The sequence below is a fragment of the Harpia harpyja genome, chromosome 11, assembly GCF_026419915.1.
Source record: "Harpia harpyja isolate bHarHar1 chromosome 11, bHarHar1 primary haplotype, whole genome shotgun sequence".
Taxonomy (NCBI): domain Eukaryota; kingdom Metazoa; phylum Chordata; class Aves; order Accipitriformes; family Accipitridae; genus Harpia; species Harpia harpyja.
In genome coordinates, this window is record NC_068950.1 from 44,226,351 (window position 1) to 44,250,201 (window position 23,851).

The 23,851-nt window shown below is 51.2% G+C and overlaps 1 protein-coding gene across 6 annotated transcripts in view; it reads left to right on the forward strand.

Moving 5' to 3' along the window:
* Nucleotides 1–11,709, forward strand: part of PDE4B (phosphodiesterase 4B) — a 221,099-nt gene extending 209,390 nt beyond the window's left edge. For all 6 annotated transcript variants that reach the window (XM_052800444.1, XM_052800449.1, XM_052800445.1 and 3 more), the window contains 8 exons: nucleotides 2,854–3,032; nucleotides 3,605–3,703; nucleotides 3,842–4,006; nucleotides 4,427–4,526; nucleotides 5,226–5,380; nucleotides 5,477–5,599; nucleotides 6,635–6,817; nucleotides 9,644–11,709. In XM_052800444.1, the coding sequence (XP_052656404.1) occupies nucleotides 2,854–3,032; nucleotides 3,605–3,703; nucleotides 3,842–4,006; nucleotides 4,427–4,526; nucleotides 5,226–5,380; nucleotides 5,477–5,599; nucleotides 6,635–6,817; nucleotides 9,644–10,009 (1,370 nt within the window). In that variant the 3' untranslated portion in view covers nucleotides 10,010–11,709. The remainder of the gene's footprint in view (nucleotides 1–2,853; nucleotides 3,033–3,604; nucleotides 3,704–3,841; nucleotides 4,007–4,426; nucleotides 4,527–5,225; nucleotides 5,381–5,476; nucleotides 5,600–6,634; nucleotides 6,818–9,643) is intronic.
* The last annotated feature ends 12,142 nt before the right edge of the window (nucleotides 11,710–23,851 follow it).

A 23,851-nucleotide genomic window follows, 5' to 3' on the forward strand; every position in this document is an offset into this window, starting at 1 on the left:
ATTGGTAGCTGCATTATGCATATTTGTTTTTTGTGTTGACCTTATGGAAAGGACAAAGTCACACAAGCCCAACTGCATACTCTCATCTTTGCAACTACTGCCTCATACAGCTGCATCTTCCCCCTTCAGAGACAGGGTTCAGACAAGTAGGTTGAGCCCAGACATTTTATATATCATATAGTTTCTCATTTTGCACTGGAAGTCAGAATGAAGAGTAAAGAGAATATTTTGCATGTCATTAGTTTTATTGGAGCTCATAGGACTACTGGCATGAATTAATCCTCTGTGTTTACAAAATAACCTTGTTATGGAAAATATAATTTTCTGTGTTTTCAAGCAGCTTTAGAATTTGTGACCATTTGCAGATAAAACGAAGCTTAGCACAGGACCCTCGTATACATATCTCTGAGTCCAGCAGCTTCAAATGCTGAGTGTATGTGGGATGTCAGAGCTCGGGGGGGACTCATGCCCTGTGGTTAAGATGGTCCAGAACGCATTCACTGTATGACACGCAATTATTTCCATTAAGGGATTTTAAAGTGATTTCAATAGCCAGTTGCAACTGGAACTGCTGCCTGCATTTAGGATACATCACATCATTAATAATCCATGTAAGTCTGTAGCTGCTTTGTGGGAATCCATTGGCCCTGTCTTATCGCTTAGCTTAATCATGACATCCAGAACATGAATTAATAGAGGGAATAGAAGCAAGACTGCCTAGCTGCCAGCCAGCAGGCCACTTCTTCAGCTGGAGAGCCTGAAGCGTACACAGCGCGCCGGGGAGCATGACCACCATGGCATTTTCAGGGAGTTTGTTGTTCATCAGCTCTTGCCAGTAGGCATATGTCTCTGGAGCAGGATGTGCTGCAGCAGAAATACTCAATGTGGCTTGATACTGTGGACCTGATATAAAACTAATAAACCCCACATACACTCAAGTTAGTGGAGCCTGTATCTCAGCAGGGGCTAATTAGCTGAAGCCGCTGCTGGTCCTAATGGGGCCGTATTATTCCCCGTACTCAGGCTGGGTCCGGTAACTGCATTTCCCTTTGCAGGTCTTGACAATGGTCTTGTTCATTCCTATTCTGCTTCTTCTCACATGTTCTGTAATGGTGATGTCCTCGCTATTTTGTGGCAGTATGAAGGCCACTCGATGACTTAGGGCCGTGTTAAGGCTGAGTGGTGCAGGCTTGCCAGATTGCAACTTGATTGCTCATAGTAAAAATAAACGAGTAAAGCTTTTAAAAGGATCTTAAAAGCTTTTTTAGGAAGTCATGCTGTTACATTTTTATGAATTACCACCCCCCCCCCAGTTTGGTTTAAAATTAAATGAACGCACAAAATATCAGGAGTCTACAACTGGGGAAGTTGAACAAACATTCATTTACCTTCAAACAGTGTTTGCTAGATGGAGATAACTTACAGATACTAAAACCAGATCACATGACTTCATTCAGTCTCTCGATTTTATTAAATGAGCTGAGGAAGGCACCAAGATGCGATGTCCTCTGCAGAGGGGCCAGTCCTGCAGTCACCATTTGGTCAGTGTGAGCAAGGACACAAGGTTTAGATCCGTATGAAGGACAGATGAAAAACGGTGGGTTTATCGTTAGCTGCATCACATAAATGGGGAAGATCATGATGGCCTTTCAGCACATGCCTTTTCCTAAAGGTTGAGGGGTGTTGCTGCCGCCACCACCACCGTGGGGACGTGATTTAATAAATTAGAGATGTATGTTCAAGAATGTCCATTTTACGCTGCCTTAGTGTTAGTCATTGCTAAGGAGATTATATAGAGGAAAGTCCTTCTGTTGTTCAGCAAAAACACACAAGGGAAACACCCATTGATGTCAGCTTGAGTGTTGCTGTGAATAATGGCTTCCTTCTTAATTGCAGTGTTGCAGACTCACTGGTAGTTCTTTATTTCAGAGATTTTTAATTAAGCCAAGGCAAAAGTAACTAATGCATAGATGCCTAGTCCCTCCAAAGGTCCTCAGAGATGCAAAGGTGCAAAGAGATTATAGTAGCCTTTTCTAAAAGTCCATGAAAAAATGGTTAGTATGAAAGTAATGAGCCACTGTATCTCCGTTTTAATGCAGCAAATAAATCAGTAGTAAAGGCAGTAAGTAGCATATGAGGATAGATTTATTTATTAAACACGTCTCCACAGCGAAGTTTGTGCCCCACTAGGTGCCTACTTAATGTGCACTAATATTGTTACTATCTCTGAGCATGACAATAGTAATATGGCCTGTGCATTTATGTTATTCTATACATATTTGTAAAGGGCAAACCTTTAATAAATCAGTGACACCAATTTATTATTGGGTTGGTGTTTTAAGAGCAGGGGGTATGGAGATGAGTTTGGCCCTTATAAGTATCAATAGAGCGAATGTGAAAATACATGCTTATATACTTCATTGAGGAAAAATGTGTTGTTTGAATATATATTTTATTTTCCTGAAAACAGGTAATAAAAATTAATTGAGACCTAGCCATAAGCAGAACCTGATACCTTTCAGACATGAAGAGCTAGCTCCTGGACATGTGCTGTGTCCCCAGGCGATGCAGCTTGAAAATGGCTACAATGAAAGCAGCCTGGCCTTCATGTCCCAGCAGGGCTCAGTGGGAAGGTTCAGTCTTGCAGAGGGCAAACGGAGGTTATGTGACTGTTTTGCTTTGATTTCGGTTCAGTTCGGTCCCAAAATCAGAGAATGCCCCCAGCAGAAACACATGGGTTTGAACTGGTGGGCAGAGCCACTTAATCAGCAAAGCTAAGGGTTGATTTTAGGGGGTGTGATGGGTGCTCGCACTGCAAACAATGTTGACTCATTTCATCTTTATTTGTTACAGACAAGCAGAATGATGTGGAGATTCCTTCTCCCACCCAGAAAGACAGAGAGAAAAAGAAAAAACAGCAGCTCATGACACAGATCAGTGGAGTGAAAAAATTAATGCATAGTTCAAGCTTAAATAACACCAGCATTTCACGATTTGGTGTGAAAACAGAAAAGGAAGACCATCTGGCCAAGGTATGACAGATTCTTGCAGTTCTGGGAGAATCAGTATTATCTGGAAGCCAGGGATGGACTGCTCCCCGCCTTGTAAAACTGGAATCGGTATCCTTGAAGTGATGCAGCCATTACAAATGCTGTAATTAATGGTACCAGGCCCTAACAGCATATTCTATGTTCATAAATTCCTTGAAAATATCCCTAAAATAATTTTTAAAATGTGATGAAGGCTGAGGAGAGCAATTATCAAACACAGGAATGTGTAACAACACTATGTCCAGCAAACTGGCTGTGCGGCCTTTGTCTCTGTCAGGGCATTTCTTCCTGCTACCTGGAAACACACATCACAAATAATTCACAGAGAAATGTCGTCTCCTTGTACAAGTGCTTTGGCATCAGCCCTTCACAGTTACTCTGTGTTCATGTACTTTATTAAGTACGCATGTCCATGTGCTTACATAATTACCATAATGAAGATTGAATTTGCATCTTTTCAAACTTCTGGAAAATGCAAAAGACTTGGTGCAAGTGATAAATGCAGAATTGTCTTGAAGAATATTGTAACTATTCTCTTTTTGTCCTTTCAAAAGGAACTGGAAGATCTGAATAAGTGGGGTCTCAACATATTTAATGTTGCAAGGTATTCCCACAACAGGCCGCTCACCTGCATTATGTACGCTATATTTCAGGTTTGTGATTTTCTCATCAAATCTGCTGTTCTTTTACAACACTATTTTAGTTTCTAATTGCTTTCTGTTTTGTTGCCTTCTACAGTATGACATCCTTATTTGATATATGCATGTATGCTTGTACCATTTATTATACAGGAGCGAGATCTACTAAAAACATTCAAGATCTCATCAGACACTTTTGTGACGTACATGATGACGCTAGAAGACCACTACCATTCGGACGTAGCTTACCACAACAGCCTCCATGCTGCTGATGTTGCCCAATCCACGCACGTTCTGCTCTCTACCCCCGCGCTGGATGTGAGTTACCTAGTTTGAGTTAAGTGCTTTGTGTTGGGCAGACGTCTTAAATTTGGCTTAAAGGTGGGGTGGCGGCTTAAAAGCACCACATTGTCTACGTGAACCTAGGAGAAAAACCTTAAGCTGAGTCAATCACCAGTAGCACTCAGACTTGCAAAAAGCAGTGTGCTGCCTGCCCTTCTGAGGGCTCAGTTTACTTCCAGGGAAATCACCATTAAGAAATTTCAGCAGCAGCTTTGCCTGTAATCTCTGTTTCATCTTAAAGAGCAGATGCTGCTTGTAGACCTTTCTTCCGAGTAAATGTCTTGTCCTCAGAAAACTGATTTAAAAAGCACAATTTGTTTCTCTGAATCAGCCTCCCAAACTGCTGAGAGATAAAACATAAGGACTTTTCTGACAAATTCCTTTTTTCCTTCCTAGGCCGTCTTCACTGATTTGGAAATCCTTGCTGCAATTTTTGCAGCTGCAATTCATGATGTAGATCACCCTGGGGTCTCCAATCAATTTCTTATTAATACAAGTGAGTTTTGTTTCAAATACAATAATAATTTCATCTGCAAACTTGGAAACTAATGGAAATGCATTTTCCATTACAGCGAGGTCACAAATTTTGACTTTCAGACTGCATTGCTTTCTCAAAATATTGTGCAGCAAACTAGTTAGATGGTTTGAAATAAAGCAGTAATTAAAATGAACTTCCTAACAAAGGAAGCTATTGTAGTATGATTTGCAAAGTGCCCTTGAATCTTGTGAATATTACTACTTGCTAACGCATAATAATTCTTCCACTCCTGAGTGCAAATTTTATCATTACTAGAAGATAAATAATGCTATTGCTATTGACAACGATAAAGCTAAATATTGTGGTTCATATTGTGTTCTGCAACAGACTAAGCATGTATCTTGATTGCAAAATATGGGTATTGTTCTTTTTTGGAAAGTGTTTGCAGGATTCATGCTTTCTGTTGTCAGTGACTCTGAAGCCCGTAACTAAGTCAACCGAGTACTATTTTGTTCATTAGAACAGAGCAAAGGGCTGTTTATATTATATACATATGTGCTCAGATTAGAAAACCGCGCATTCTTGGCACACATGAAGAAAAAAAAACTTTTCCCGATTTATTGCATACAGATAAACGTTCGGTACCAGGACAAGCGTTTGCTGTTTGAAATCACACATTTCACATGCTGGAGTCACATACTTGTGTTGCTTTGCTAGATTCTGAACTAGCCCTGATGTACAATGACGAATCTGTCCTGGAGAACCACCATCTTGCTGTGGGTTTCAAACTGCTTCAAGAGGAGCACTGTGACATCTTCCAGAACCTGACCAAGAAACAGCGTCAGACGCTCAGGAAGATGGTGATCGACATGGTATGAACTATGCACACGCTGCTCCTCTTCTTAAACAAAAAAATGGCTTCTTTTTATGGTTGCCCGTACTGAGATCCTATTTTCACTTCTGTAAAGGTATTGGCAACAGATATGTCCAAGCATATGAGTCTGTTAGCTGATCTGAAGACTATGGTGGAAACCAAGAAAGTGACCAGTTCAGGAGTCCTCCTTCTGGACAACTACACAGACAGAATACAGGTACATCAGCCAAGTTCCCTGGATTTTGTGTATTTTGTTCGGGATTGAAGAAGCCATGCTCCTGTTTTTACTGTGGCTTTTAAATGGACCATATACAGAAGCTACTGACCTAAATTTTCAGCAATCATTTTCTTCTGTTCTGCACCACAAAGAGGTACAAGGTGGTCCCATATCTTTTAGATAAAGGGGATTATGTTTTTAACACTTAGAGCACAGAACTCCAAACATGCACGTTCTTCTGAAGTTAATCTATAAGGCTGAGTTTTTGAGGGCTCCTGAATTTCCTTGCTGCTTTCTTCCATTTGTTTCTCCTGTCGAAAAAGTATAGCAAGATTGTTACAGCATTGCGAGATTGAAAGAATTTATAACTCCATACCTAAAGCAACTCTCACACTGAGCTGAAATCAGTGATGTACAATCTGTTCCCTATATAATCTGATCCTTGATTTACAGAAATGACAAAGCAGTACTGGAACAGGGCTGCATAGTTAGTAGGACAAGATACATCCTGATCTTCTCTCCACTTTGGTGGCCAACTTCTTAAGAACAGTCTCATGGGAAAACTCTCCCTACATTTTTCTTTAAGACTGCTGCTGTTAAAACAGGTCACTCTGTTGCTGTCTAAATCCTTGCGGCTACTGTTAGTCAGGCACATTTTTTGTGTGTGTGGAGGGGATATTACTCATTTAATACAGTAGGAGCATTTAACCATCTGAGAGCATGGAAATAAATTTTGAATGGTGGGAAGCACCTGCATTCAAAAACAAACCTGTATGATGTAATCGACATTGCCACAACTGCACCCCCTGTTAAGTATCAAGTTGTCTGAAAAACATACAGCACGTTTCACTTTTGAAGTGGACCATAGCAGCTAGTCTCATATCCAGAGATGTTACGATGTTAATATTTTTATAGGCTGTTGCATAATCGAAGTGTCTTGTGCTTAAATGTCCTGAATTAAGCAAGCAGATACAGCTTGAAACCATCCTCTATTTCCATTTGATTTTATGAGTTTTCTGATTAATGTAATCACAGGTTCTCCGAAATATGGTACATTGTGCAGACTTGAGTAATCCCACAAAGTCTCTGGAGCTGTACCGGCAGTGGACGGACAGGATCATGGAAGAGTTCTTCCAGCAGGGAGACAAAGAGCGAGAAAGAGGAATGGAAATCAGTCCAATGTGCGACAAACACACAGCGTCAGTGGAAAAATCACAGGTAATTGGCCATGAGCTGCATTTTTGTACTGCCTAAACTTGTATTTTTAAAGCGGAGACAAAATTCATCTGCTTTCTCTAGCACAATTAGGCAAACAGCCAGCTGTTCAGAGGGTTGGTTCTGATTGACCCTGACATCCAGCTGTGCCTGAAGCTCATATAGACTGGCGAGGCTTTTCAGACTCCTTTATGTACCCCTCGGCATCTCTTCATTTCCAAACGCGTGTTCATCTTGCCCTGTTTGTGTCCCAGTTTCCAGAATGAGTTGGTTTCCTTTTGTTCCCCAGGCTTGAAAAGTGCAATTCTGATCTCCCCTTCCTTCTGCCAGGTCTATTCTGCCTTCACACCCTCCAGCCTCCTTAATTAGCACCTCCTAAACCTACTGACATCATGCCCCGTGTTAGACATTTATAGCAATGCCTGCCCCATTGAACTGCTTCATAGGAGCTTCTCCCAGCTGAGAGACACTGGAACTGGACTTCTCCACTTCAGGACACTGGAAAAGTCTGGATGTCAGTTGTTACTCAGTCTCGTGCAGAACAGTTTTGCAGTGCGTGATCTAGCCGGTTAAGTTAGAGGTCTGATGGAGCTGCTGTGTGCTGGGTGAAGTCAAAGAAGTATTTATTTATGTCAATACAAACCTTAAAAGGAACTGGATATATCTTTTTCTTTTGAGATTAACTGGCTCATCCCTAGTTCTAATTCATAGATTAAACAGTTATAAGGTCAGATTTTGTTCTGACCTGTATAGCAGAGGGCGTAAAATTTAACCCGGTTAGTCTGCAATGAAGCCGGTAATTTATGTTTGCCTAAACATATTCCAATCTTTATATAATGGTGTCTTGGTTGTTGTTTTTAAATGACTTTAGCAAGTCATCATTGAGGTTTTTCAGCTTGAATAAGTAACAAAATTGATGATAATTATTTCCAAATGTCCTCTTGGGCTAAGCCAAGTGGTTTCAAAATTATTCACTCAACCGCGTGGTGATTTTGTTGGAAAAATCTGTCTTATTTGTTAACCTAACAAGAAATGAATCCTTCGGCCAGGCTTGGCCAGAAAATGCCCATGTGCTCCGCATGTGAGCTCCAATTAATTTTTTGTTTCACATATGCACTTCACAGAGGTTTCAAAATGGCATTTTTGCTATGCAAAAGGAACAGGGATTGCACGAAATGGCTACCATTGAAATCCCAACTAGTGGCAAAGGAGAAAGGGAGGTGGTATGTCCGTTCTGGAGTGAAACAAGGAATTGGTTGGAAAATAGTATGCAAGTATTGCAAAGCTCTAGATGTTGCCTCTTTACATCGAAATATTTTAAGATCAGTGCTCAGCCACCTGGCCAGCTATTCCGTGATTTGGGATGTTTGTTTAAAGGAACAATGTTTAAAGGAACTTCACTGGTTACGAAGTGACCGATCTCTAGCCATTGGTGCTGTATAGCCCTTGAGCATTTTGGGTGGTGGTGAAGCCATCGGCTAACCATACAGAATTTTTTTTCACTTTAAAAGTGCTCCGGAACATGTGCTGCAGGAAATTTTCATCACCTTTTTGTTTAAGCTGCCTCAACAGTATGTTACAATTGAATGTTAATGGTTCTATTGACATCCTGTTGTGTCTGAAGGAGGCATGTGTGATTTCCAAAGCAAACATCTGCACGTTGAGTCTGGCCCCTCTGAGAGCCATTTTCCTGCTGCACAGAAATGTTGTCCAGCGGAGCGAGGAGAGAAGTGACACATTCTGCCAAGACGGAAGAATTTCAATCCTCTTTATGGCCATTCAGTTTTCTCCATCCTGGACGTACGTCCTCTTAGTCAGACAATTGAAAAATGATTTAGCTCAGAGCTTACGCGCCAACCGGCGGAAGGACTGACGGACTCAGCCACAACCCTCAATGTTTCCACCGCTGGCACGTCACTCCATGGAAGTCGGGCAACAGCGGTCTGTCCGCCTTCGTGCAGGAGGAGTACTTCTTGGGATGAGCTGACCTGCTTTCTGCACTCTTTCCAAAACAAAAGGAAATCTCCACCAGGGCCAGCTCTGCAGAGAAGCACGGTGGCTGCTTTGGCAGAGTAGAGGAGAAATGCTGAAATGTTTAAAGGTGCAGGACCACGAAACAGTTCAGGATAGGTACAAACTACACACCATAGTAAAATATGCCTGAAGGTCAAACTTCAGTCCGTAAAAGCAGTGGCATTCGGCGCTAGGGCGGGTGCTCGCCCTGGGAGCACTGGCATTTTCACAGCCGCCAGCCACATCAGTACGCTGGGGTAACAGCAGAGCTGCCGTAAATGCACCAGCCTTGTCTGCAGTCACCAGGGAATCCTATCGGAGAGACAGCTAACTTTCTCAGTGCTTAGTGTAGAGGCAACGATCCCCTAAAATGCCTCTCTGCACTAACAGCTGGTAAGAGGCATCCCTCAGTGGGATGTTCCGTCTTCAGAGCGATGGCTTACCCCGACTTCTGCAGGGCAGGGGTTGATCCGCTGGTCAGGAAAGGACGTCTACGGGGATATTTAAAATCACGCATGCAGCCAGGGATGGGATTGGCAGCTCCATCACTGAGTTTCCAGGTGGCTCCTGCTTTTAGTTAAACTTTCATCCAAGGTTTGATTTTGGACAAGACGTCAACCTAGCCTAAGGTTGTAGGTGCAGCTTTGGGTATCAGGTGATTATGTCTGCAATTAGACTGTGCTGGTTTGGGAACTTGCTCTGGGGCGGGTCTTTTGCTTGTAAAAATCATGTATTAACAGCATTTGAACTTTCTGGACACCCATCTGCCTCTAGCCATTCCCCTCCCCTAAGCATGCATGTTCCTGTGTTTCTCAGGTGGGATTCATTGACTACATCGTCCATCCGCTCTGGGAGACGTGGGCTGACCTGGTGCAGCCCGACGCCCAGGACATCCTGGACACGCTGGAGGACAACAGGAACTGGTACCAGAGCATGATACCTCAGAGCCCATCTCCTCCGCTGGAGGAGCGGGGCAGGGACTGTCAGAGCCTGATGGAGAAGTTCCAGTTTGAACTGACGCTGGAGGAGGAGGATTCGGATGGACCAGAGAAGGACGGCGAGAGCATCGGCTACTTCAGCAATACAAAGACACTCTGCGTGGCCGACCCGGGGGAAGAGGACCCACAGAGGGAGGCGAACATAGAAATTGTGACAGAAGATACGTCTCCTGTTGACACATAATGTCGTGTACCTGTGTGAGTGGATTTTAAACACTTAATGAGCATGCAAGCAGTCTGATGGACTAGCCTGCAGCCTGGGTCTGAGGCCTGTGTCTAACATTGGCTAAAAGATCTTCCCAGCTACTTGAGATTGGAGTCAGGGTTAAAGATCGTGTAGTGAATGATTGCTCAGGAAATTAACAGGTGATTTACGTTGTGGTTTAAGCCTTGTCAGCTAAGAGCATGGTGTTGTCCTGGAGCTGGCTTGGGTTGTGACTGAAGAGTAAATGACACACAACTGAGAGATTTTATACTGTTAGTTTTGGAATTTATACCAGTTAGACTGATAGAAACTACTGATTAATAACTCTCCATATAAAACCTGTCCACCTGACCACCTGTCTGCAGACCTGTGTGCCTTCTTTGTAAACACTTTCATGTCTTTTCAAGAGTCTATTAATTAAATACACAGAGTTTAGTATAAAAAACGACACAAAGTGTTTCAAAATTGATGGATACTTTTTTGATTCTTCCTGTTACAAGAAGCAGTCTTCCTTTTTTCATGGGCAATACCTGTCACTTTATTGCAGTTAATCACTTTTACAGATTAATAGAAGGGAAACCCTCTGTTTTGCGTTACTGCACCTTTAATTGTCTTCTTAATACCCCAGGCGACCCATTTAAAGTCACTTCATGCCACCGTGCACCATCTCTGTTCGCTTGCTAGGAATAACAGTATTTTTTCCTCAATGGGGTTTTATTTTTGTCGTGCGCAGGATAGAGGGTAGTTTGTTTCCATGGCACAGCGCAGTACATATATAATAAGCGTGATAAGGCAGCGTGTGACGCGCGTTCCCCCTCGGCAGCTCCTTGGCTCAGTGGAATTTGCACGCTCGGACATTTGTGTTTCTCTCGCCTACCGTTCACGTTTCCTAGGTTTAGGTCCACCGTTCTCCTCCTGCACTGCCTTGAGCTCTAACACCTCCATTACTGTTTATAACAGTGTATTTATTACGTAATGTATATACTGTAATGTTTTGTAAGTTATTAATTTATATGAATTAACATTGCCTGTCGGCGGCGATGTTAATTGTGTAGAAAACTCGGAACAAGAGTTGCCTTTTTTTCTTGTAACCTTTTGTATTGCATAAAATACAAGAACCTGAACATAGCTGAAGAGACAGACGCAACCCAGGAAGGGCATTCGGGTGGCAGCCGCCCGTGGGGGGGTTCGTCTTCACGGCGAGCCGAGACGGGGGGACCGGACCCCAGGGCAGTGGGCGAGCAGTTGGAAGTGCTGAAAACCTAGAGGGGGGGAACCGAAAAAAGAAACCCCCATGAACGGGCCGGCTTTTAAATGTCACGTTCCAACTTCTGAACAACCCAATGTGAATTTCTATGACAAAAATGTGAACTGATGTAATAATTGTGCTGTGAAACTTCTTCTGACAAAGCTTGTCCGGCATCGTGAGCGGTGTCAATCTCAGTTTGTAAAATATGTTTCAAGCTTTTGGTCCAACTTGTGACTAACTAGTTAATGAAAATAGCACAGTTGTGCATGATCAATGGGTTTGTATGTCTGTTGAACACTGCATTGTTCCAGGTGGTTATTTTATTGTTTCCAAAAGTTTCACACAATGTATGTTATAGTATTATATATTGTGTTCAGATGCATTCTTAAGAGATTTTTATATGAAGTGAATAAATGAAAGCATGACCCTGCCTGCGGCTCTTTGTGCTGCTTTTTTTAACAGGTCGGCGCGGGCAGTATCTCGACCGCAGGCGAAGGCGGCTGTGCTCGACTGGGACCCAGCTGGCACCCGGGGCGGGGGGTACAGCAAAAAACCCCTCCTGTGGCCGAAACCCAGCCGACACGCAGAGCCCTTGTCTTACGAACGGGAAGAGTTTCTGCTGCCAGAGGGCACGGCCGCCCTCTCCATCGTGCCGGCTGCGAGACCTTCGCCTTCCTGAGCGGCAGCCGGCGGCGGAGCGGGGCCGGTGCCGGTGGCAGCGGCGACAGGAAGGCGGTGCAGACAGGAAGGCGATGGCCGCGGCCGGCAGCGCAGCCTTCGCCCAGTGCAGGGCGGCACCGGGGGCCGCCTCCCGGGATGCTTTCATGTCCCGGCCTGACCCAAAACAACTGACTTTCCAGTAAAAAAAACATCCTGCCGGCAGGCGGTGGTGGGAGGGCAAGGGGATGGCGGGGGCCCTGCGCCACCGGGGACTCCCCGTGGGCCACCCTCGCTGCGGGTGATGCCGGGGGAGCCGGCGGTGCCTGGAGGAGACGCTGCTGTAGCACCGCGTGGGTCTCCGCAGGCTTTCCCCAGATTCGCTGGCTCCGAAACGAAGCCACGTGAAAGCGCAGATCCCCCATCCCGCCCCTGCCTTCCCACCCAGCACTTCGTGGGAGCAGCAATTACCAGCCCGCCTTCGTGCAAACACCTCCGGTCCGGATGGAAGGGGGCTTCAACCTCCGCTGACCCCGAGTTTGGCAGCGGGCATTGGGACTGGATGTGGGGGCAGCCCCGTGCCGACCGGCCGCAACACCTCCCGGGGTGTTTCTCCCAACACCTTGCCAGGGTTTTAACTGCTGGTGACACCTTCTCGGCCGTGCCAATACCGATTTCTCTTTTCCAGTGAATTCACCCCCCTATGCATCATTTACACGTGCCTTTGCTGTGGCGGTTGTGTCCAGGCTGTGCCCGGCGCTGCGCCCGTGGCTCCCGGGGATGCGCGGAGATGGGAAACGGGTTATCGGGCTGGAAAAACATTTGCAGTTCTGGGTGGAGAAATTGGCCGACTAGGACAGACAGCAAAGAGCTGAAGTTGCCGGTGAACCGCCAACCCACGAGGTCGTGTGTCCGGGTGCAGGGCTGACGTGGGCACGGGGTGCTCTGCCCTGGCCCCCTCCCCTCCGCCGGCCTTCGCTTGCTTTATTTCTTTCCTTTCCAGTGACCTAGTTCTGCCAGGCAGCGGCTTCATCGTGAGCACATGCAAAGACGGTGGCGTTGGTTGCTCTGGCCCTGAAATAACAGCCTCCTTTCACTTCTCCTTCTCTGCAGCAGCGGAGAAAATGCTCCGATGGCAGCTACGTTGCGAAACTAACCCGAATCCCTTCTGTTTTCCTTCCGTTTTTGGGGTGGGAAATCCCAGTTCAGGTGCGGGGCGGCTTGCTGCCTCAGTTTTCCTCCTTTCCTCGGGGGATGAGGACGCGCCTTGGCTCTGCTTTACCGTCCTCACGTCCAAAACCCCCGCTGGCCCCAGGCACCCCGTGGGGTTTGCACGGTTTCCTTCAGCATCGGAAGCGCGTCCGCGTGGAGGCAGCCATGCGGTGCTTCCTTCTCGCTCGTTAGCAGCCGGGATGGATGGTGCTGATGGGTGCCTGCTCCCCCTCCCCGCTGGTCCCCCCCGCCGTGGGTGCAGCCCTGCTGCCTCCAGTGACCCCCCCCAGCAGGTCCTGGCTGCGTCCAGAGGGACTGGGAATTGCCGCGGGGGAGAAAACAGGATGAAAAACAAAACCTGCAGGAAAACAGGGTGCAGAAAGCGTGCCTTTCCGGAGAGGGGCTGGCTCCCAGGTCCGCAACTGGGGCGTGCAACCAGCCGCGCAACCGCCGTGTGTAATGGCAACGTGCAACCGGGGAATGCAACCGGGGCTGCGCGGCCCGGGTGTGCGGCGAGGGTTCGCAACGCTCACCGGGGCTGGGGGCTGTGCGGGGTCGATGGCGTGGGACCCCAGCCCAGCCGGAGGGTCTCGGGACGAGGGGGAGCACACGCTGTCCCCTCCTTGCTGCCGGCGTTACTGATGGATGTTCCCAACAGTCCCTACTTCGGCAGTGGCCGAGGGACAGCCGTCCTCGAGGACGTAGTTTCCCGCTGAGGCCGCAGAGCTGGGGTTTCAGGGGGGATTTCCACCCGCGGGCATCAATCCTGGCGATGAGCCGCTGTTCGCTCTGTGCCGGGAGCAGAGCCGGCCCTTCCCAGCTGCCCCGGGGACAAGGGTCCCGGCGAGCCCCCGCCGCTGCCAGGAAACTTCTGACCCCGAAGGTCAGCGTTGTTAATAGAAACCATGATGCAAAGAAATAAAATAACAAACCAGCTCTGTTGCTTTTTCCCATGGCGCACAGGCGCTGTGCCTGCTCTCCTGGGTGTGGGGACGGTTTTCCATGTTCTTTTTTCCCCCCGGTCCGTCGGAGTTAGGGACGAGCACGGGTGTTTCCACCTGCCATCCGCCGCAGCAAGCCGGTGCCGGTCGCTGCCGCAGCCCGAGCCGCTCGCAGGGTTCTCCACCGGTGAAAAGCGTTGAAGAAATCTTGGGTTTCTTCCGAGGAAATGCTTCGAGAATGCGGATTTCTCGTCTGAATAACGACACGCAACAGCAGCTTTGTGCCAAGCCATCGGGCCGGCGTTTGTGGGTGTCCCGTGCCCCTCACTGCGGCCCTGGCTGGGGACAGGGATGCGGGTCCCTGCGCTGGGGCCACCAAACGCCAAACATCGGGATGGCTGAAGTGGCAGCAACCGCCTCCGGTTTGCATAAGTAGCAAAACCACCTTTGGAAATGTGCTTTTATTGCAACGGGTGCTCGCTGCCTGGAAGCTGAATGCTTCTTCTTGCGTTTCAGCCCCACCAAGGTTTGCTTCATGTCCATCACGTTCTCGTGGGGGATGCCCCATGTCCCCAAACCCACCATGGTCCACAGCACCGTGTCCCTCTGTGTGCCAACCAGCAGGGTGGAGCATTTCCCAGGTTGTAATCCAACCGTAAGGATATGCAAAGTGCTGGAAGCAGTTTGCTAGCCAAGGAGATTTAGGTGCCACTGGCTTAGAGTTCACGTGAAAGTCCTATAGATGAAAAAAAAAGAAATGAAAATTCAAAGCACTGACAGTTTCGTAGTCAAAAACAGGAAGGAGCTGGGAGCTGGCGCACAAAGCACAGATTTTATCGAGTCTGCGGCTCTGGAATGGAGCCCAGGGGCTCGTGGCACCGGTAGCCTCCGTGCAAAGGGGAGGTGGGTCTCCTGGTCTGGCAGCGGGGACGCCGGCTGGGATCCCAGGGCTGGCTGGGAAGAACAGGGCAGGTTGTGGTCTGGCTGATGCAATTTAAGATGCATTTAGGTGTTTTAGCTCTCCCAAATGTCCCTTTTGGGGTGACACAAGGAGCCCGTCCCCGAGGGATGCCCGTCCCCAAGGTCCCCCAAGGTGCTGGTGAAGGGCTGACCCACAGGGGACAGCAGGACCAGCCTGGGGACATCCTCATCCCCACAGCAAGCTTCTCATTGCAGAGAGAAGATTGCTGCAATTAAAAAAAAAAAAAAAAAAATATATATATATATATATTGCAGAAGACATTTCCCTGCAGGAGGGGGTCATTGCTGGCAGCAGGTCCTGCCGTGGGTCCCACACGGGGTCCCTGGCTCCCCCCCCGCCCCATTGCTGGTATTTGAAGTAGCTTCGGATGGGGCCAAGCAGAGGATTTTGGTTACGTGAAATAGTTCTGTTTTATTTCTTCCTTTGCCTTTGCCACCCTCCTGCCGCGCTGCCTGGGATGGGCCCTGCGAGCGGCCCTGCTCTGGCCGGCCATCGCACCGCGCTTCGGGGTGCACCCTGCTGCGGTTTGGGGTGCAGCACGGCACACGTTGGGGTGCAGCGTGCTGCAGTTTCAGGGTGCCCCACGCGGCTATTTTGGGGCTGACTGGCTGGCCTGAGGAGGGGGTCACCGCCACGCTGCGGACACATTTCAGCCTGTGACGACGGCAGGGCCAGAGCGCCGTTCCCAGGGAGCGTGGGTCCCCTCGACGCGGGGCTCAGCCCGCTGCAGCACCCATCCTGCCCGCGCACAGCTGCCTGCACAGCTGTACAGCTCCATCTGCCGAGGCCCCAGACCACTGCACAGCGCAGCGCGCACGGCGGGACGCTGGACGGCCACGATGTGCACGGCGGGGATGGCCGCTGCGGGGGACACGGCTCGGACACGCACTGCAGGGACGCACGCGGTTGGGGTCCAGCACAGCTGGAGCCGTGCACAGCTGGAGAGGTTCATGGCGGGGCCCCAAACAGCTGGAGACAGGTCCAGCCGCAGTCCCACGCAGCCAGGGCCGCGCACAGCTGGAGCCCTGCACTGCTGGAGACTGAGCACAGCTGGTGCTTGAGGATGGCTGGATCCTGAGCACAGCTGGATCCCTGCACAGCTGGTGCTTGAGGATGGCTGGATCCCTCCACAGCTGGATCCCTGCACAGCTGGATCCCTGCACAGCTGGAGACTGAGCACAGCTGGTGCTTGAGGATGGCTGGATCCCCCACAGCTGGATCCCTGCACAGCTGGATCCCCCCACAGCTGGATCCCTGCACAGCTGATCCCTGCACAGCTGGAGACTGAGCACAGCTGGTGCTTGAGGACGGCTGGATCCCCCCACAGCTGTATCCCCGCACAGCTGGAGCGCCGCACAGCTGGAGCGCCACACAGCTGGATCCCTGCACAGCTGGATCTCTGCGCTGCCGGAGGCAGTGACTCCAGGTCTGCTTTTGGGGTGCTCACCTTTGGGGATCTCCCCGCCTTTTCTGCCACGTCACACAGACGTTTCCCAGCACGAGCCCCTGCTCTCTCCCCGCTCCGAGGTGATCCGGCATCGCTCCCTCTTGCTCCGTAGCAGCTCACGGTTTCGCACGCACTGTGCTGATGTGCAAGTGCAGCCGGTCGGACCCAAACCGACCTGTCGGACCCATCGCCCAGCCACGGCCCAACTTCTTTGTCTCCCACCTTCTGTTCCTCCCATCTAACACGCCCCGCCTTCAGCTCCCACGCTTTTTCCGTAGGGTCTTACTACACGGATCTAGCAGAAAAATCATTTTTTTACAAGGGAGGGCTAAATGTTTCTTCCCTGGAAATGTGGGTCACATTGCTGGTGGCTGGAGGACACAGTCATGTGAAGGGCATTTTATGGGTGCTTGACCAAACATGACATTACCACCACATCAAAGGTGGGGAGTCACGAGGCTTGAGGTTACGCACCGCAGCAGCAATAAGGCCGAGCTTTTGACTTCCATTTGCCTTCAACTAGGCTGGCCATCATCTCTCCGCAAAGCGTGCTCCCATCCAGCCTGCAGCAGATGTCTGGAAACACCCTCGAAGGGTGAAGGAGACACCGGGAAGGCCCATGCCCTTTGCAGGGGGGTCAGAGAGCATCTTCTCGGAGCTTTGGAAACCAGCAGGGGCAAACGCTTTCCCTCCTGCCTGCCCGGGGCACTGAGGGTCTTCATGAGCATCACCCTCCTCCTCAGGACTACCTGAGGACCCTGCGCTGGGCTCTTGGGCAGGGTGGGTGCCGTGCCTACACGGCAGCCGGGGTGATCACCCATAGGAGCATCCCCATGCCCGAGCAACATCCCTCTCCGCAGCAAAATACAGGCAAATCCTTGCAGCAGCCCCAAAACACGCTCTTAGGGCTGGGGGAGCAGAGGTGGGAGGATTTCACAGCAGAACGGCGGTAAGAATATTTTCAGTGTTAAAATAACTTTTTTTTTTTTTCCATAATCTCATTCTCGGCTGAGCTATTCGGGTTGAAACACCCCCCCCAAAAAAAAAAAAATCAGCCCCAGCCAGGCAACTGTCAGAAAGCAGCAGCGTGACTGGGGGGTGCTCAGCTGCGGCGCTGGGGAGGGGGGAGCGGGACGTGCTCCCCGAGGGTGCCCACGTCAGTTGCATCTCTGTCCGAGCTGCACCCACCCGTGCAGAAAGCGGGGCTACAACCTGCACCGGGTTTTGCCGGACCCACGTGGGTTGTGCCGGTTCGGCTCCTGTGAGGGTGCAGCAGAGCCCTGTCGCTCTCAGGGAGGGTGAGTTTGCTCCTGCGTGGTCGAGGTTGTTGTTTTTTTTTAAAAACTATTTAAAAGTTAATAAGCCATCGCGCCTAGAGGGAAAAACAGGTTTGAAATATTATTGGATTTGGACCAGGGCAAAAATTCCCAGTTTATCTGCCACTGGGGCTTCCCATCGCAGGCAGCGTGGCAGCACGTGCAGGCAGGCGCTGCGGGCAGCATGGGGGGTACCCGGGGGCACCCGGGGCTGTGCACCGTGGGGAGAAGCCCCCCCAAGCTGGCACTGGAGCAGAAACGAGGTGCTAGGTGGTGCATCTTTGGCTCACTTTGTTTTGCTGTGGATCGTAGGTAATACTGGTCTCGTTCTTTGAATTTTTTTTTTTCCTCTTGCTAATTGATACCGTAATTAAGCTAATGCTTAAACTACAGGGAAGAGGGGAACAGCGCAGGAGGTCGGTGCCTGCTTTTATTTGTTCTCCCGTCACCCTTGGGGTGCAGCATTACAAGTGAGATGAATGTCTCTAGGCAGAATTGGATGAAATGGTATTTTGGGGGCTCACCTCTGCGTGCATGCCCAGGGGCGTGCATCGGGCTCCCCCTTCCCCCTGCCCAACGGGGATGCTGGCTGCAACGCGGGGCGGGGGGTTTCCCCAGCCCGGAGAGGTGTTGGGAGCCGGGGTTCAGCTCTGACCCCCCCGACCTGGGCTCAGGGGCACACGGGGAGGTCCGTTCCCATCCTGGAAGCACGCTCGAGGCTGAAGCCCTCAGCGATCAAATCCAAAATGGGCTTAATTATATTTAGGACCAGGCGCACGGTGTAAAGCGGGGCTGCTGGCTGCAAAACCCCGTGCTTGTGGGGCGCGCGAGGACTTTTTCAGTGTTCCTGAATGCCTTCTTTCTAGCAAAAAAAAAAAAAAAAAATGCAATTAACAGTATTCCCTCTGCCGTCTCTTCTCTGACCAGTTGGGTGGTTTGTCCCTTTTGGGCCCAGAAATGGTGACAACCTGGGGGCATGGGGGGCTGCAGAGGTGCCAGGGGCAGGGGTCTCGGCTCAGAGCCCCGTCTGTCCCCATCTGGTGTGGGAGGACGGCAGGGCCGGGACAGCCCTCAGCTGTGCCTCGTCCCCATCAGGGTGCTGGGGCAGGTGATTAGCCTGATTAGCCCCTGATTAGTAGGAGTGTGGGTGTGGGTGGGGGCTAGGAGGAGCTTTTTGTGCAGGGGAGCTTGCTGAGAGGAGGAAGAGGAGGAGGGAGCGGAGGAAGGTGTTCCTCCCGGCTGGGCAGAGGTGGGTTTCGGTCACTGCTCCACCAGCAGCGTTGGTAAATGGGTATTTCTGAACGCGGCACCTCTTTGCAGAGCGATTTGCAGCGATACGGAGCGGGAACCCCGGCCGTGTTGGCAGGAGCAGCTCGCGGGGCGTGCGTGGGGCTCCCGTCCTGCCTTTACACCCCAGGGCGTAGCCTAATTACCTCTGCTTACACGATAGTTATTAAATAAGGCAGAGTTGGCTCTGGCAAGCGTTAAATCGCTCCTTGAGCGCGCACGTTGTGCCTCTGCTCTGCCAACACCCTCGTGCCACAGGGGCACCCGGCCGCCGCTCGGCGGAGGGGCCCTGCTCGGCAAAATGTGAGTTTTGGGGGGCACCGAGCGGGGCTGCCGGCTCCGGCACGTGGGTGCGTGCCACCCTCCGTGTCCCGCTTGTGCCCGGCGATGGAGGCGGTCGGTCCGGTGGGACGCTGTGTTCGGTTTCAGGGGGATCCCCTGCCCGTTCCCAGCCCTGGTGTGACTCGTGCCGTGGTTGCGATTAGGGGGGCTGCTCGTACCGAGGACGGTTTGGGGTGCTGCGGGATGCGGCTGTGCTGGTTCTCAGCCTGGGCTGGGTGCTCGGCAGGGCGCAGAGCATTTTGCAGGGTGCTCCCCCACCCCGGGGCTGTTTCCCTGCGTGCTGGCAGGGCAAAGCAAGAGGCAGCACGTGGAAAAGCGTGGGCAAGGCTGGGGGGAGCGTGCCTGTGCCGTGCTCCCCTCCTGTTGCGTCCCCAGCGAGCCTCCTCCGTGCCAAAGATTTGCTGTCCTCCGTATCCAGAGGAGAGCCGAGTGCCTTGAGTCTGTCTTTAAACACACGGTAAGCACGTTTTTCCCAGCGCTGTTGGGAAAGCGGGCACCCCAGCCGGCATCCCCAAAGGGCTCGGGCACTGCGGGCGAGGGCTCGCTCCCGCGTCTCTCCTCGGAGCAGCTCACTGAGATGGAAAGCGCTCGGCGGTTCTTTGTGCATGGGAAAACCCGGGATGAATAGAGCAAAAAAACTAATAGAGCAGAAGGTAACGGGCTTTATTGTGGAGCGAGGAGCAGCTGCGTCCTGAAAGGGGCCCTGTGCCCGGGGATGCGGGCAGGCGCTGCTCCTCTCCTCCTTCCAGCCCACGGTCCCCGGTGCTCCCACCCGGGGCTGTGGCAATGAGCTCCCCGTGATGGGCAGGAAGGGATGAGCTGGGGACTGGTAGGGAGAAGCCTTTTGAGCAAGGAATTTTGTAAATATGTCGCTTTATCAGAGCCCATGCAAGGGTTTGGGTTTGTCTTTAGCTGACCTCCAGCAAAGCACAAACGTCCACGTTTGCAGGGAGGCTCCTGCATCCCAGGATTTATAACCTCCAGCAAACGCCCACCGACCTCCAGCACCCTGCATGGAAGAAATTAATTTTATAGGGGAAGAGGCAAATGGTTGAACTTTGTTGGAAAGTCTATTTTGCAGGTGATGGGGAGAAATTCCCAGCGCTGCGTGGTGATGGGAGCTACGGGTAAGGAGGCTGCCGGGGGTCTGGCCTCATCTGCTGGGCTTCCACCAGGAGCAGATAAAGGATGAGCTTATTTTCAGTAAAGGTTTAATTATGGTTTAGCGAAAGGGTTGTGGACCCACGTATGTGGAGATGTAAACAATCCACCGGCTGCCCGTTACTGCCGTTAATGCGGGGGGATTTGCCAGGGCCAGATCCCGCGCGGGGATGAGGCTGGCGGATTTGGGCTTTATTTAGCAAATCCCCATCCGTGCTGCACCCCAAGCTCCTCGCCCGCCCTGGGGCCACCGTGTCCCCGGCCGGGGGACGAGCCGGGCTCCTCCGCTCCCGCGGCGCCTGTCACATGTACCTAAAGCATGACTTTGCTCGGATGTGAGTAATGCACTCCGGTGACTCATTTTCTGCCTTTTTTTTTTTTTTCCTCTTAAAGCCGTTGACTTCGTCTGTTGATGTTTACTTGCAGCCTCCTAATGCGTATCCTTCAGAAGCTGCCTGAGATTTCCAGCACTTTTGCTGAGAAACGTCCATGTGTCAGCCAGAGTGGTTGGAAATGGTTTGAAAATCCGTAAATAGTGATTTTTACCTTGAAATAAGAGGAGCTTGCTGTGCCTGGGGAGGCAGGTGTGCTCCAGCAACGCGCCGGCTCTCCCTGTGCCTCCCGGCTTTGGGAAGAGCCCGTGCAGGTTCGCCGTGTCGTTAGTGTGGGGTTAATTTTGCCCTCGGAAAGATGAGTTTCGGTCTTGCCACATGGCAGGAATTATTTCGTAAGGTCGAGGCATCCCGCAGAGCCAACTGAAGCTGGAGCTGCGCTGTGGTTAGCAATAACCTGTGAGTTTCCCACCTGTGCCAACACAGTATATGCCAGCGCAATGCGGAGGCTGCCATAACTCGGCACCGAAATGGAGGAATTTGGTGAAGATAACTTATTTACCCATTGCCCAGCTTGGGAGGGGGGGCTGCAGGGGAAATTACAGCTCTTCTCGCTTGTTTAAGGAACATAAGCCCTGCTGAGGAGCGTCAGAAGCGCTGTGGGAGGTGGGCTGCCGGGTCTGGAAGCAGAGTTGCTGGGATGCGGGATGGCTCCAGCAGCACCGTGCCCTGCCGTGCGACAGCTCGATGAATTTCGGAGGATAACTTATTTTGGTGTGTCCAGGAGGGATTTGGACAGGGAAGGTGCGTGCCCACCACCTGGGCGTCCTGGCACGTGTGCCAGCCTGGTTCCTCGGGGTGTTTTGGGGCTGGTCTGGGGGGGGCAGAGGAGCAACGTTCAGCGCGTTGCGCTCGCCCTGGGATTACAAACGGATTTCCCGAAGGCGCTGGGCACCCTTCCCTGCAACCCTGCTGCCCGTGCTGAAAGCGCAGGCAGCTAAGGCAGGTCGCAGGAGCTCCTTGCGAGGATTAAACAAACCATCTGTTAAATAATCCCGTCCCTCCGCCCGGGCGCGCGGTGGCATTTCTCACCGGCCGGGGACGCTTTGGGGCTGGGGACACTTGATGCTGGAGATTCTGTTGTGGTGTTGAAGCTCACTTCCCCACTGGTGAATCTAAACCCTCAGAAGTGCTTGGCTTTTGGATTTTTTTTTTTTAATGGGAAAAATGTTTTGGTGGTTTTTTTTTTTAAATGGGGGGAAAAAAATCGATTATTTTTATTAATGGGAAAAACGCTGCGGGTATTGCTCTCCCTGCTTGTGAGCAGGGTCAAGTCCTGAGAAATGCGTGTGGCTGCCTAGGATGGTCCTAAAGATGGTGAAGTTAAGTTTCCATCCCAGACACAAGGTCACCCCGAAAAGCCGCCTTTGCGAGCGCTGAAACGGGCTGGTTGTGCTTAAAACGCTGCCGTCGTGCCCGGTGGGGAGGCAGCTCCTCCGCACACGCAGGTTGGTGCTGATGGTCATAATCCCCGTTTTTTCTGGGGGCTGAGCTGCGGCGGTGGCCGTGGGGACAGCCCCACGTGCACCCCTGGCCTGGGTGTCCCCCCTCCCCGGGACGGGGCTGTCCCCGCCGTCCCTTGCAGCGATGGGTGCTGTTTTGGGTGGACGTGGCTCCTGTTCTCGCAGCCGTGCACGGGGACTACTTCAGTGCAAGCGTAAGGGATTTTTTAAAGCATCTTTCCTGCCAGCAAAAGACAGAATACAACCGAACTTTTGGAGCCGGTTAAAGCCAATTTTGCCAGAACTGATTTTGTATCTCGCATATTTACTGGGGTAATCCTGGTAGCGTCCTGTGAAACTCCCACGTTGGCATTGCCCCTCACCTCCAGCCGAAATCCCCCCTGCCCTTGTAGCAGCTCTGAGAAATGGTTTTCAAGCCGGCGAGGGTCGTATGCCCCGTCGGGGGCTGGCCGGGGCTCGGCGAGGCTCTGCGCCGGTTGGGGGGGGGGGGGGGCTGGATGCTGTGGCCGGCAGAGAGAAATGGGGGGACACGGCGGTTTGCCGGGACAAGCTCGTAGCATCTGGCTCGGGTGGCATCTCGTAGGGCAGCGGTGATGGGAGATGGGGGGGTCCCCGGGTGGGGGGGGTCCCAGGCAGAGGCTGGGGGTCAGCTCTTGCAGCCCCCCCCCCCCTCCCTCCCCAGCCTCTTTTGTTCGATGCTTCGGCCGCTTTTCACGCGAAATTAATTCCCGGGCGCTCTTGGAAGGCGGTTGGGGAGAAATTTCTCCCGCATCATCCTTTCGGGGCTAATTGCTGGTGATGTGACGTCAGGCCGATGGATTTCTCTCTTGAATGGCTGCGGGAGAGGCGAGGAGGGCCTGGCGCCCGGGGATGTGCACCCGAGCTCGCAGCCCTTCTGCTCGCCAAGCGTGCCGAAGCTCGCTACCGGAGCGAGCTCCGCTGCCTTATCCAGCCTGGATTTATTATTATTTATTATTTTTTTTTTTCCCCCCTTCCCAGCCGTTCTCCCCGCACGCTCCTAATCTGACAGCGCCTGGTAATTAATCTGGTTTCCCCCAGCCGCTGCAATAGGATTAGAGGGAGGGGAAGTGCGTCACGAGGTACGAAGAGGGGTTATGCTTTTGGTGAAAGTGGCGGGGGGGGGAAGGAAAAAAAAAAAAAAAATAAAGGGAAATAGGTTGGTGTGTTCCCCGGGGGGGTGTGTCGGGAGCGAGCGCGCATGTGAGGAGGTGTGGGGCGGGAGGGACCGACTGCGCCGGAGCTGAGCCCGGCTCGTCCTCCCTTTCTCTCAGCATCCTCCGGTGATCCTGGAGGTGATACAGGCACAGCAGCATCCATGGCCTGCCCTTAGCCTCGGCGCCTTTATTTTTTT